Below are 15,362 nucleotides of genomic sequence, written 5' to 3' on the forward strand. Positions count from 1 at the left end.
CTGTTTGCTGGTCTCCGATAGGAGTCCAAGATGGCGGATCCGCGCTGTGTTAGCTGGTAGGGGACCTCTGCATGAATCTCTCCTTGCTCTCCGTTCTCTGTCAGTTTTCTCACTGCATTTGGTGCTTGGCTGAGTTCTTTATCTCTTCATTTGATGTTTTAGAGTTTCAAGATTGTTGTATTCTCTGTTCGGCTTAGTTTTTCGGATCTTTACTGTGGAGGGACGGCGTGGTGCTTCTGTCTAGGGTGCCATTTTGCCGGAACTCCCCTGACTCCATACTCTTAACCACTAAGAAGAGTGGTTAAGTCCCTGCCTACTTTGCACCCTACTCCCACCCCGACCCGTACCCTACCTGTCCAGGGACAAGATTCCACATGGTTTATTTCCTGGGCTCATTTAATGACTGATGTGTTCCAAAGGGGTAATGTCTGGAGAGGTAAGAATTTGATGCAACCACAAAACAGTGAAAAACCCAGAGTCCAATTAAAGAAGACACAGCAGGGAGAGAAATTGCACAGGGCTTGGAGGGTTGCTTTGTGACCTTGGCAAGTCACTTTGCACCATGGTAGCTATGGGTTAGATAGCTGCAGATAGGTTATGTTTGGTACACCGTGTTGCTAAAATTTTTATATTAAATGACAACATTTACAAATTTGGAGCTTTGCATGGAAAAGATTGGATTTCCTGCATCTCTTGAAAAATGGGAGTATCTGGTAACCTTGGCCTGCATTTCCTCACAGCAGCCATGGGTGGGAACTACGTATAGGTAGGGCATGCATCTCCAGGCTTCCCTGGCCAGTAGCAGGCTACCCCTGTAGATGTCTGAATTGACAGTCTTGGGTGGATAACAATATTGGTTAAGGATCTGGGTGCAGCAAGGGCTACAGGAGAAGTGGGGGAGTGATAGAGGGAGAGGGAGGTATCTAGAAGAACTCCCAGGTGTTTGACCTGAGCTAACTCACTGAAGTGGGATTCAGGTGGAGGAGTACATGTGGAGAAGGCGCTGAGTTTGGCTCAACGTTGAGGCTGAAACCCAGAGGGACATCCAGGTGAAGATGTCCGCTAGTCAGTCTGCTCCATGGTCCTGAGGCTCGGCAGAGAGATCTGAGCTACAGACATGGGTTTGAGAGTTATCAGCACATACCTGGGCTGCATTTGGGAGTGTGCGTGGCATGGAAAAAGGAAAGAGTGTAGGACTGAATCCTGGCAGCACTGACATTCATAGTATTGGTGAAAGGAGGAAGACCAGCGAAGGCTCCAGAAGGTTCAGCCAGAGGACACGGTGGGAAACCAGCAGAGAGCTCGTTACTGATCAGACTTTTGCCCACTTGCTTCACACTGGCCCCTGGTGCTTATGCCCAACTGGTACCGGCTGGCAGTCCTTGAAACTCACTATTCCAGTGAGCAGGACGGGTCACAGGGCAGGTTACTGCCCCATGTAACACTTCTGTTCTTCCATCTATAAATCAGGAATGCCCAGAACTCCCTGCCTCCAGGCTGGCCCCTGTCCTCTCTCTTCTCTGCCACTCCAGTGACATTCCTAACACACACATCTGACTATGTCATTCCCCATTCAAACACCTCTAGTGCTCCACATTGCCTCCACAGTGATATCCTCACCCGAGGCCCCAGCTTCTTTTCCACGAAGTTCTTCTCCTTCTCTCCCCACCCCCCACCCCACATACCCTGTGTTCCAGCCTCATTATCCGCTCACCATTTCCTGACTTGCCTTATGTTGTCCTACCTCTAAGCTTTTGCCCAGGCTATTCCCTCTGCCTGGAATTACTTCCTTTCCTGTCCCTGCTTCCACCTGTTCCTCCTTCAGTCCCAGCTCCAGGAGGTCTTCTGAAGTTCCCCATGTGAGAGACATCACTCCTTCCATAACATGTCAGTTTTTACCTCTGTTGTAGCAAAGTACTCTTTGCATCCAAGCCACATCATGTGTTCTATTTCCTCATTTCTTCCACAAGCATGTATTGAATATATCCAGCTCCCTGGCTTTGGATACATTGGGACAGGGCCTTGTGAATCTTCGTATAGCTCAGAGAAGAGAGTTTTTCACATAGTAGGACTTGAGAGGGGAGTGCTTAGGAGCTCCTGTGCAGCTCTGAGGCGTAGTGGTGAGGAACCCAGCTCTGAAGTCAAGGCTAGAATTGAATTCCAGCTGTGTGACCTCAGGCAAATGACTTCCCCTCTCTGAGTCTTGGTTTCCTCATTTGGGTTGTATAAATTAAATGAGGTAATGCATGTAATGTGCCCAGTAAGTAAGGCATTTAATATAACACTAAAAAAAAAAAAAAAGTAGTCAATTCAATTCCAACCCATAGTGACCCTATAGGACAGAGTAAAACTGCCCCATGGAGTTTCCAAGGCTGTAATCTTTACAGAAGCAGACTGCCACATCTTTCTCCTGCGGAGCAACTGGTGGGTTCAAATTGCTGACCTTTCAGTTAGCAGCCGGGCACTTAACCACTAGGCCACCAGGGCTGCTTTAATACAACATAGCTGCTGTTCTTACTACTCAGATGATTGTTATCCTGACTCCCTTCTTGATAGCATTGTTGAGAAGATTCATGCATGGACTTTGGACTAGGGGCCATTTCTGGCACATGATAGTGTTTAAAAAATGTTAGCAGTTGTTTTTATCATTATCGTTCTATGGTCGAGAAGAGTTCAGGAAAAACCACAGTGATGCCCCCAAATGGTTCACATCATTGGTGTAGCCCTTCTATGGTTTTCAAAGCACTTTTCCCAAGCCATACAACAGGCTGCTGAGGCTGGCAGGACACAGATGGTGGTCCACATTTAACACAAGGTGCAGCAGAGGCTCTCAGGTAAAATGCCTTGCCCAGGGTCTCACAGCCAGCACGTGGCAGTGGGGGAGCCCAGTGCTCTTTCCTCTGCTCCTGCCTGTCTACCCCTCAGTGAGGACCACGGGGCATCACCAGGCCCCACCTTTGCTTTTACCAACCTGGTACAGAGTAGGTACCTGGTAAGTATTTGTTGAATGACTGGCTGGCTACCTGACTGAGTGCCTTCTCTTTTCCAGGGGGACAGTGGGTGGCTTAGAAATTCAGAGAGCTTATACACCCATTAGCCCTGCCGACGCAAAAGGGTACTTTGAAGTTTTAATTAAGGTGAGTTGACTTCCGTGGATGCTCTTAAGATGCCATGGACTGGCACTTCCACTTGCCAGTTTGGTTAGGATGAGACAGTTCCCACTGGTGTGAAAAGCCCACATAGGAGGAGGCTGGTGTGAGGGTGGAGCAGGGGGAGGGGAAGGGGACCTTTCCTCAGCTCCTTCTTTGCTGGAAAGGGGCTTGTTAGACCACCAGTGCAAGGCATATTCCTGACAAATTTTACTGAAAGGAAGGTCAGACCAAGAAGGGTAAAGCTGCTTCATCGCACCTTTTTACCCATTGAAGGAGAAAGCTCAGGGAAGGGGGAGCCAAGTCATCGAGCACCTTATCGTGTGTGCTGGGCACTGGGGTCCAGAGATGAGTCAGACACAGCACCTACCCTCAAGGAGCCCACATCAGCACAGGTGACCAGACCAGGATGGTACAACATGAGAGACACTGTGACAGAGGAGGCCCAGCCCACCTCAGGGCAGCTGGGAGTGCAGGGAGGACAGGATGGCTTCCTAGTAGAGCTGTGAGTTGAGCTGTGTATTTAAGGAGAGGGGGAACTAGAGGGAAAATGTGGACAGGAGGCTCTAAGCAGGGGGAACAGCATGCACAATGGCAAAAAAGTCATGATTTGGGGAACTGTTAATCATTCATGCTGTAACAGAAGAGTATGTGTGTATTAGTGTCTTGGGGCTGCCATAACAAATGACCCCAAACTGGTTAGTGTAAAACTTACTCTGTCACAGCTATGGAGGCTAGAAGTCCAAAACGAAGGTGTCATCAGGGCCATGCTCTTTCTGAAGACTCTAGGAGAGAACCTGTTCCATGCCTTTCTGTTAGCTTCTGGTGTTGCCAGCAATCTTTGGCATTCTTTGGCTCGTAGATGCATCACTCCAATTTCTGCCTCTATTGTCTCGGTGTTCTCCCTGTGTGTCTCTCTGTGTCTCTTCTCCTCTTCTTTTGAGGACTCCAGTCATTGGATTAAGGGGCCACCCTACTCCAGTGTGACCTCATCTTAACTAATTACTTTTGCAATGATCCTATCTCCAAGTAAGGTCAATTCTGAGGTACCGAGAAGGATGTGAATTTTGTGAGGGGACACTATTCAACTCAGTACAGTGTGCCAAGGGGGCAGGATACAAATTAGAGAATCAGGCAAAAGGTGGGACACGGAGGACCTGTCATCACTGCTTAGGAAGAAGTAGGGGGTCAGGGGCATTTGAATTGGGCCTTGAAGAGTGAGCACAAATAGGCAGTGGCAGGGAATGGCATTCCAGGCCAAGAGGACAGATAACCAAAGGCAAGGAGGGGTGAAAAAGAACAGGGTGTTCTGGGAACTGCCCAGTCTGAAGTGGCTGGAGGGTAGGAGTTGACAGAGATGAGATGAACCAAGTGGGCCAGATACAGAACACTCCAGAGTCCTCGGGAGTAGGCAACAAATGTATAAGAAGCCTTGAAGGGCCAGTTATGTGGGAGAAATAATTACATTGAACCACATGAGATCGCTGACACTCGTAACATTTTTGACTTACAGAAACAGCAGTTTATGTGGGTCAGCCTGATACACAGTTCTAGATCATCGCTTCCCAAATGGAATCCTAGGGAACAGCAATATTTAAGAATAGCTTTCACATTCTTTATCTCCCTTGTAGGCCAGGAATTATTTTTCCCATTTCATTGATAAGCAAACTAAGGTCCCAGGAGGACCCAAGGCTCCATAGCTAGTGAGAAGTGCTGCTGGTGGGTGAGCCTTGGCCCCCTGACTCCAAGACCCCAGCACTGTCTCTTCCTCCCGCCTTTCCTGTGTGCCTTCAGAGGCAGTGTTTATTCGCTCACACATAAGCTTGGATGGGATTCCTTCTCCACGCAACTGTTTGTCTGGGAGATTCCACAAATCCTCTCCAAATGGCCTGCTTCCCCAAGCTGCTTGTCTGGGTGTGCTTCTGTTGAAAGGATAAGCCTGGAGACAGCTCTTCAGGGCAGCCAGATCTCTCCCAGCTGCAAGGCTGATTTTCTCCTTCGTTTACCGGAAAGCCTCTCTTTAGAGAGATGCTTAATTATCCCTAAGCCAATAGCTAGGAAGAGCCGGAAATGTCTTTGCAAATTGGAAGCCAGGCATGTTTTCTTTAGGTTTACCCCTCCATGTAGAAGGGAAGGAAAAACTCCCATTTGTCAGACACCTACTGTGTATTAGGCTCTACTTCTGTCTCTTTAGTCTCATGATCTCATTCCAACCTGATAGTTACTCTGCAGAGTAGATCATATTATCCACATTTTACATATGAAGAAACTGAAGCTCAAAAAGATGATGCCATTGTCCCAAGGCCCTCCAGGTAATATGATCCCAAGTGGAACAAAAGTTTAGTGTCCTTAGCAAGTGTGTATTGATCATTTACTCTGTGCCAAGCTCTGTGTGGGTGCTGAAGGCAGCAAGAAGAACCTTTCCCTTCTCAAGTGATGTCTGCCATAGGGCCTTTAAAGCCACAGCTGGGCTGTGCCTCCTCCAAGACTGGGGCCAGAAAACTAGGTGTGCTCTGAGACACAGTCTCTAGCATGTCAGGAGAAATACCCTTCCCTCCCTCCCAGACCTCCAGGTGAGCTGAGGACCACCCTCCAGGTACCCAAGGAAGTCTAGGATGGTACTGGAGGTGGCCTAAGAGCATGCCTGGTGACCAAAGCCCAGTCTCTTCTTTAAGCCTGGTTATAATCTCACTCCAACACCCTTCCAGTCCTGTCTCCCAGTGCTACCCCCTTACCCTCACCCACCATGACTCACCCCCAGAAGTCCCCTTGCTGTTCCCAGAACGTGACCTGGGCTGTCCTGCCCCTAACCCTCCCACACCTGATGCCCAGACTCCTCCCTGTGTTGCTGCTTACATCCCCAGTGAATGCAGTCTTGCCATCCTTCAAGGTCCAGCTCAAATGCTTCCTCCTCCAGGAAGCCATCTTCATCCCAACCCATGGTAGTGACCACAGCCTCCTTGGGGCTCTCTGAGCACTTTATCTCATGGAGTGTTAGGTAGTTTTTACCTTGTTTATGTCCAAGGCTTAGGTCTCTCCTAAATTGTGAGCTCCTTAAGCGGAGGGCCTAAATCTTTATTAATTAATTGTTTACTCAGATATAAAGTCCTTTCTGTGGTCGTGGTACTGGATGTCCTCATGGAGCTTACAGTCCAGCTGTCTCCCCTACAGCCCCAGCCCCAGAATAGGCAGGCACCCAGAAGATGGAGGCTGCCCTCCCTCCACTCCCATGGAGGAATCCCCTCTGCCACCCTCATTTTCTCATCCATCCAGGAGATGGTATAGGCTAGTCCACAAGTGTACTTCATTTTGACCTTAACCAGTTAACTAGTTGCAGCTGAGTTGATTCCAACTCATGGTGACCCCATGTGTTTCAGAGTAGAACTACCCCATAGAGTTTTCAATGGATGTAATCTTTCAGAAGACCTTTCTTCCGAGGCACATCTGGGTGGATTCAAACTGCCAGCCTTTCGATTAGTAGCCAAATGCTTAACTGTTTGTGCCACCCAGGGTCTCCAGTAGGGTTTTAAAATTTTGACTTAATTGGTGCCATTTCAAAAATGGGCGATTTTACATTAAAATATCGATTTCGGAGGAAATCAGATCTGGTAACATTGGCCCCACAAAGTGTGGACTGTAACTGCGAAATAGTTTCCCTCTTTAGAAGCAGCATTCACTCACCAATTTACCTCAGTCCCCACCACTCCCTGCTGTATCTCTGAGACTGAGACTGAGTGTTAATTAGCATTAATTATCTTATACCCCCTCTTCACTCAGTTATGTTACCTGCATGGCTCCTGTAGGCATTTGGGTTTGTGACCTTTGTGTTAAGGCTGTAAGCTCCATAGGTTTTCATCCCATGGGTGTCATCTGAGAAATGAGAATGACAGACCAACTGCATAGGATGATTGGGAAGATTAGATGAGATAACGCGTGTAAAGCAGTGAGCGTGCAGGAAGGGCTCCACGTTAATGGCAAATGTGGTTTGTAGTGGCAGCATGTGCCTGTCCCACTGAGGCCTCCCTGTGTTTGCTTCCAGTGCTACCAGACTGGGCTGATGTCCCGGTATGTTGAATCCTGGAGAACAGGAGACACAGCTTTCTGGAGAGGACCTTTTGGAGGCTTCTTCTATAAACCAAACCAGGTCAGTGCCAGCACACTAAATCCTCATGGCACCTCTCTCCACTTATCCTCCAGGACTGTAGTTTTTATGTTTCAGGCTATAGAATCACTGTGCTGTTTTTCCTGAGCTCAAACCCAATCCTAAAAGCATTCTCTTGAGAGGACATGGAATAGGCACTAATAAACAAAACTGCCTGCCCAAGCTCCAGACCATCCATGGCTGCTCATTAGAAAACCCAGACTCGTATACCTGGTATTTAGGATCCCTAGCTTCTGTAATAATGGAAGACACTGAAGGAAGAAGTCCAAGCTACACTGAAGGCATTGGTGAAAAACAAAGCTCCAGGAATTGACAAAACACCAACTGAGATGTTTCAACAAATGGAAGCAATGCTGGAAGTGCTCACTTGTCTATGCCAAGAAATTTGGAAGATAGCTACCTGGCCAACCGACTAGAAGAGATCCATATTTGTGCCCACTCCAATGAATGGTGATCAAATGGAATGTAGATATTATCAAACAATATTATTATTACACACAAGTAAAATTTTGCTGAAGATAATTAAAAAATGGTTGCAGCAGTACATCGAGAGGGAACTGTCAGAAATTCCAGCCAGATTCAGAAGAGGACATGGATCAAGGGACACCACTGCTGATGTCAGATGGATCCTGGCCAAAAGCAGAGGATACCAGAAAGATGTTTACCTGTGTTGTATTGACCATGCAGAGGCATTCGACTGTGTGGATCATAACAAATTATGGATAACATTATGAAGAACAAGAATTCCAGAACACTTAATTGTGCTCTTGAGTAACCTGTACATAGACCAAGAGGCAATCATTCGAACAAAACAAGGGGATACTGTGTGGTTTAAAATTAGGAAAGGTGTGCATCAGGTTTGTATCCTTTCACCAGATATTCAATTTGTATGCTGAGCAAATAATCTGAGAGGCTGGATTATGTGAAGAAGAACATGGCATCAGGATTGAAGGAAGACTCATTAACAACCTACAATATGCAGGTGACACAAACTTGCTTGCTCAAAGCAAAGAGGACTTGAAGCACTTACTGATAAAGATCAAAGACTACAGCCTTCAGTATGGAATAGACCTCAACATAAAGAGAATAAAAATCTTCACAACTGGACCAATAAGCAACATTATGATTAATGGAGAAAATATTGAAGTTGTCAAGGATTTCACTTTACTTGGATCCACAATCAATGCCCATGGAACTGGCAGTCAGGAAGTCAAAAGATGTATTGCATTGGGCAATTCTACTGCAAAAGACCTGTTAAAAGATGTCACCTTGAGGACTAAGGTGCGCCTGACCCAAGCCATGGTATTTTCAGTTGCCTCATATGCGTGTGAAAGCTGGACAATGAATAAGGAACACCGAAGAAAAATTGATGCCTTTGAATTATGGTGTTGGTGAAGAGTATTGAATATACCATGGACTGCCAGAAAAATGAACAAATCTGTCTTGGAAGAAGTACAGCCAGAATGCTCCTTAGAAGCGAGGATGGCAAGACTTTGCCTCACGTGCTTTGGACATGTTATCAGGAGGGACTAGTCCCTGGAGAAGCACATCATGCTTGGTAAAGTAGAGGGTCAGCAAAAAAGAGAAAGACCCTCAATGAGATGAATTGACACAGTGACTACAATGGTGGTCTCAAACATAGCAACGATTGTGAGGATGGCACAGGACTGGGCAGTATTTCATTCTGTCGTACACAGGGTTGCTACGAATCAGAACCAACTTGATGGCACCTGACAACAACTACAACAGCTTCAGTAAAGATTTACAGCTTTGGAAAGCCTATGGGGCAGTTCTCCGCTGTCCTGTAGGGTCACTATGAGTCAGAATCGACTTGATGGCAACAGGTTTTTATACCATCTGGGAGTCCCTGGGTGGTGCAAACAGTTAACACACCCGGCTCTAACTCAAAGATTGGAGGTTTAAGGCCACCCAGAGGCACCTCGGAAGAAAAGCCTGGTCATCTACTTCGGAAAAATGAGCCATTGAAAACCCTATGGAGCACAGTTCTACTCTGACATACGTGGAGTCACCACGAGCCAGAATCAACTTGCCAGCAACTGGTGGTGGCATACCATCTGATCCCCGAAATACCCTTTCAATTTCACATTCCAGTCACGTGACTAGAGAGACTGCTTTCTGAATGTGCTGTTTGGGGCCTGCTGCTTCCCAGCCCAGAAGGCTCTTTCCCTCATCATCACGACTTGTTCAAATCCTTCCCTGACTTTCCCAGGAAGATTAATCATTTCTAATCAGTTGGTGCCTGTCTGGAAGGCAATTGGCAGTATATACAGAGTCTTAAGAATCTTCAAATTCTTTGACCCATTAATTCCACCTCTGGATGTCCAGCCTGTGGAAGGAATCCAAAATGCTGACTCTTGCACATGTTCATTGCAACTTTATTTATAATGGCACGAAATTGGAGACAACTGAGTATCTAACAATAGGGAACGGTTAAGTAAACTGGGTTACAAGTACTTGATAAAATATGCCGGATCTGAAAATGATACTTATAAATGATATTATATGCTTATGTTATAAGATCAACTGACAAACACTAGGTACAAAATTGAATACACAATAGATTGAGAAAATGTTAAAATGCACAGAAAGAATATGAAAAGAAAATGCAATGCAATGTTAGCTGCTCTGGATGGTAGAATGATGGGTGATTTTTATTTTCTTCATTGTACTTTCCAAATTATCTGCAATGAACACCTATTACCTTTATAATTAGAAAAACAAAGGAAATTGAAAACAAATGGAAAAGAATGAATCATGCCTCCTTCTCTATTCTTTTTAATTTAAAAATAGCTTTTATTGGATTTTTTGTTATTACAAATGCAGTACGTGTTCATTACCAAAAAAAAAAAAAAAAATCAGCGGATACTGAGAGGCAAAAAGGAGAAAATAAAAAACACCCACAGGCCATCTCCCCAGGTACACCAGTCTTGGTACCTTGGTGTTATATCCTTCCTCTGCTGTGCATGGGTATAAGTACCAGCACACACGTACACACATAGATGTGTGTGTGTACAATAATAACATCAAAGGCTTATGTAGCATCTCCTATATGCCAGGTTCTCATCTTAGCACTTGCCACATAGTACCTCATTTAATCCTCACAACAGCTCTTAGTATTATTATCCCCACTTCACAGAGATGTGGTATGCATATATTAATACTCTTCCTCAGTCTTCTGGTAGTAGCCATGCTAAGCCTTATATGTTAGCTGAGTGTGTCCCTGTGTCCTCAGGCCGTTGAGAGCAGGGTCTGGGACTTGCTCCTGTTTCCCCCACAGTGTCTAGCCTGGTGCCTGGTGTACAGTGGACCCTTGGTGAACATCCTATTCCATGTGGCTGCTCCTGTGTGTGCACAGAACACCACTTGAAAACCCTGCATTCCATTTCTAGGGAGGCTGTAGGGCCAAGTGGTGAGGAAAGAGATGGTGTCTTACATGTGAACAGTCAGCCACAGGCTTGGCTTTGCCCTGTGAGGAAGCTCAGGGTGCTGGTACCACCTTCCTGGCCCTGTTTTGCCTCTTTGAGTCATCTTAGTTCCAGGTGGCTATGGCATCAGTCCTGAGGACTGGCACCTTAGCATCTGTCCATGCATTCATTCAATAGATGTTCACAAGTAGCCACCCTGGGCCAGGCCCATGGGGCCCCAGAGGTGGATCACATGAGACCCCTGTCCTCCAGAAGCACACAGTCTGATGGGAGAGACAGATACACAGTTGACAACACAGTGTAGTCAGCATTGTGAAGAGGGGTGCTCAGGGGTCTGTGGGCACAAAAGAAGGACCCCTCATGTGCCCCAGACTCAGGGAAGGCTTCCCAGAGGAGAACCTGAGCTGAGATCGGGACAAGAAGGGAGTGCAGCAGGCGCAAAGGCCTGGAGGCCAGAGGAGCACACGAACACTACACAGGATGACGGGGCTCGGCAACCACTGACGTGAGGAAGTCTAGTTTTATTAACCCTCAGACTCTTCACTGGGCACTGTGTCTGCATCATCTCATTTAGGCCTCATGACAATTCTGAGATAGGTGCTATTATTGGGGGAGGGGGGTGCTATTATTTTTTACCAGAAACCGAGGCTCAGAGAGGTGAAAGAACTTGCCCAGATCACACGGCTGAAGATTTATACCCAGGTCTTTGTGACCCTAGATACTCCCAGGAAGCAGTGTGGTGTGCAGTGACTGTCAGTAAAGCTTATCAAAGTTCTGGTTGCATTCACAGAGGCCCAGTCTCTAGAATGAGGGAGGTGAATATCTCACTGCACAACTCAGGCACTACCTGGAGGATTACCCTTCTTTAAGAGGCAGGCATGTGTCCAGAGGCCTAGAACCAGGAAATTGGTTCATTGAGGTGGGGCTGATGGATCTGGGGCCTCTTGGGTGGGAACTGACCTTTATTACATGGCTGTTCTGTGCCAGGCACTGTGCTAGGCACTTGAATATATGATCTCATTTAGTCTAGAGAAGAGCAAGCTCAGGGGGCCAAGCCTGGGCCCTCAGATCTCTGCAGGGCTGCCCTGAGGCAGAGGAATGAGACTGGAGGGCAGGGCTGGGATGGCAGGCTCTGGGCAAGGCTTTCGCAGGGGGAAGCTTCAAGCTCAATGTGAGATGAGGTGGACCTCCCTGGCAAGGGGGTTGGACCTGTAATGGAACAAGCTGCCATGGGAGGTAGTGAGTTTCCTGTCAGTGGAAGTGTGTGAGCAGAGAGCCCAGTGGGAGCTTTAGAAGGCAGCCAAACCACTTGTAGAATGGGATACACGGTTAAGTTCCCTGTCAGCCCCAATTCCATGATTTCTGTTACACAGACCTCACTTGATATAGCCTTTCACAAGCAAGTGTGGCTTCTTGGAGGGGGTAGATAGGTGGGACACCCAGGAAGGGCTGTGCGACCTATTCCAAGCAAGCCCAAGAAAAGGCCTAGTAGTAGGGTGCTTGGGGTGAAGCTCCTCTGTCCTAGGCGTCCCCCCAGCCTGCCCCTGTCTTGTTCTGTTCCCATCCCCCAGTATGGTGAGCTTCTCATGCTGGCTTCAGGCACAGGCCTGGCCCCCATGGTGCCCATCCTGCAGAGCATCACAGACAACGCAGACGACGAGACCTTCATCACGCTGGTTGGCTGCTTCAAGACCTTTGAGGGCATCTACTTGAAAACTTTCCTCCAGGAGCAGGCCCGCTTCTGGAACGTCCGCACCTTCTTTGTACTCAGCCAGGTGAGCCCAGGGTGGTAGTTCTTTTCCTGATTGAGACTTCGCAGGCCCCTTTGACCTGTCCTGAGGGCCTGCTGTCACCTCGCTACCCCATGCAGTACTACTAATCCCTGCCACTGATTGAGCACCTCCATGTGCCAGGCAAGAAAGGAAGGGATTATTGTGTTCATTACACACGTGAGGAAACTGAAGCTCTGAGAGGTGAAGGCGCTAGCCTGTGTCGTGCTGCTAGATGGAGGTTGAGCTAGGATGTGAGCGCAGGGCTGCCTGGTTCCAGAGCACCAGCTCTTACCCATCCCACTGCCTCCCATCTGCCCTTATCAGTTGTATGGGATGGGGTCTGGTGGTGGAGTCAGTGGGCCGCAGACATCCTGTAGGCTATGATGAGCAACTTGAGGCAGGGATGACGTGTCTAGATCACCATTCTCCCTCTGTGCTCAGCAGTGGTGGCCATAGAGTGGACACTCCATAATGACTGATTGAGTAACCTGGCTCCAAGTTCACTGCATTTATTAGGGTCTCTGTGGCACAAGTGTAAACACTGGGCTACTAGCTAAAAGGTTGATGGTTTAAACCCACCCAGAGGTGCCTCAGAAGACAGGCCTGGCTATCTGCTTCCAAAAGATCACAGCCTTGAAAACCCTGTGAGCAATTCTCCTCTGCACACATGGGGTCACAGTGAGTCAGAATCAACTCTATGGCTAGGATTCCAACCCCTGTCCCCCTCTCTCCAACCGGTCACTCTGCTTAGTCCAAGGAACTCTAAACAGCCACTTGCTATCTAGTCACCTCCAACTCATGGCAACCCCATGTGTGTCAGAGTAGAACTTTGCTCCATAGGGTTTTCAGTGGCTGATTTTTCAGCAGTAGATTGCCAGGCCTTTCTTCCGAGGCACCTCTGGGTCACTCAAACCTGCAGCCTTTTGCTTAGCAGCCAAGCATGTTAACCATTTGCACCACCAGGGACTCCTTGGTTTAGGAGGATCTGTAAAGGTGATGGTCATGTTCTGTTTTTTACTTGGTTGCTGGTTATATAGGTGTCTTCTCTCTCTAAAAATTTTTCAGACTATCCATACTTTATGATTTGTGTACTTTTCTTATGTGTATGTTAAACTTAAAATGTTTATTTAAAAAATAGAAGAAATTACTCCGAGTTAGAGATGGAGCTTTCATTTTGTGACCCTGAGGATGAGAGCCACAGCTAAGGCTAAAAAAAGCAGAAAGAGAAAGAGCCTGGATCCCTTGGGGTGTCCCGGAGCCTAGGACATCCCTGGAATACAACTTTTAGACTTTTAAAAAAAATTTTATTTTAATTATTTAATTATTATTTTTATTGTAAAAATATAAAGAACACAACATCCTCTAGCTCTTTTATGTGAGAGAAATAAACCCTTTTTCTGGGTGAAGGCACTGCTAGCTGGCATCTCTGTTACACCTAGCCAGATGTTATCCCAAACGATTCACTTTTTTAGTCCTGCCTCACACGCTAGAGACATCAGCTCCACAAAGCCAGGAACCATGTCTGTTTTGAACAGCTGTCTTATCCCCAGTGCCTAGAACAGTGCCTGGCACAGAGTGAGCACTCAGCAGGTCCTTGTCAGATGAATAAGTGAGTTGAAACCTTCAAACAAACAAACAAACAAAAATGATCTGAGGGTGATGGTGATGGATAACCTTGGAGTGATTCTGGGAGATCCACAGGCATGGGGAGAAAGCGTTTCCCACTGACAGGTGCAGCGGCCACTGGGACAGCGAGAAATGGTGAGAGTCTGCCTCCTGCTCCTGTGGCTGCCCTGCTTCAGTGTGGGGCCTGGGTGAAGTCCCTCCTCCTCCCTGTGCCTCACCTGTTATAGGAGCTGACAACCTGTCCACCCAGCCAGACCAAACCCGTTGCCATCGAGTCAATTTCTACTCATAGTGACCACATAGGACATAGTAGAACTACCCCATAGGGTTTCTAAAGCTGTAATCTTTACAGAAGGAGACTGCCACATCTTTCTCCTGTGGAGCAGCTAGTGGGTTCAAACCGCCAACCTTTTGGTTAGTAGCTGAGTGCTTTAACCACTGCACCACCAGAGCTCCTTCTAACCTGCTCACAGGCTTGTTATAAGGATGATAAGAGTTCGCACATGAGGCAGTACCTGACTCGTAGTAGAGCTTGGTGAAGGTTGTTTCCTACCTCTTCTGCTTCAGTTTCCTCATTAGGCAAAGAAAAGCTGGCTGTGTGAACGCCAAGGCCCTCCCCAGTAGTCACCCCCACTGTTTCTCATCTTCCCAGGAGAAGTCCCTGGAGCAGCTCCCCTGGAGTTACCGGGACAAGACACACCTTGGCCGCCTGGCGCAGGACCTGATGAAAGAGCTGGTCGGCTCCTGTCGCAGGAAGCCGTTTGCATTGGTCTGTGGCTCGGCCGAGTTCACCAAAGACATGGCCAGGTGCTTGCTGTGTGCGGGCCTGGCCAAGGACTCCTACTTCCTCTTCTAGCCCTGGTTTCCTTCCCAGGGGCCTGCTATGGGGACCCAGGAGGGAGCACTCCTGGAATCAGAAGACATGGAGCCCAGGCTTGGCTCTGCCACTAACTAGCCAGGTGACCTCGGGCAAGTGTCTACCTCTTCAAACATCCACTTCTTATCCACCCCGAGAGGTTAATAATAATACCTGGCATCCTGCTTGTGGAGGGAGGACAAGAGGCCATAAGCTCTAAGGAAAGTTAACCAGTCTGGGAGTCAGGGAGGACTTCTCAGAGGAAGCAACATCCAAGCTGAGCCCCAAGGATGGTAGGAGTTGGACAGGAGAAGAGGGTGGGTGAGGCTTCCTGGGTCCCTCAGGTGAGGG

General features: G+C 47.7%; 1 protein-coding gene across 2 annotated transcripts in view; it reads left to right on the plus strand.

Moving 5' to 3' along the window:
- LOC101351662 (NADH-cytochrome b5 reductase-like) overlaps positions 1-15,011 on the plus strand; it is a 22,939-nt gene extending 7,928 nt beyond the window's left edge. The window contains exons 3-6 of one of the 2 annotated variants that reach the window (XM_004371704.2): positions 3,050-3,137; positions 7,189-7,293; positions 12,329-12,532; positions 14,808-15,011. In XM_004371704.2, the coding sequence (XP_004371761.1) occupies positions 3,050-3,137; positions 7,189-7,293; positions 12,329-12,532; positions 14,808-15,011 (601 nt within the window). The remainder of the gene's footprint in view (positions 1-3,049; positions 3,138-7,188; positions 7,294-12,328; positions 12,533-14,807) is intronic. The other variant, XM_023726987.1, reaches the window with a different exon arrangement.
- Positions 15,012-15,362: the final 351 nt, after the last annotated feature.

This window comes from Trichechus manatus, unplaced genomic scaffold (genome assembly GCF_000243295.1).
Source record: "Trichechus manatus latirostris isolate Lorelei unplaced genomic scaffold, TriManLat1.0 scaffold00015, whole genome shotgun sequence".
NCBI classification, from domain to species: Eukaryota; Metazoa; Chordata; class Mammalia; order Sirenia; family Trichechidae; genus Trichechus; species Trichechus manatus.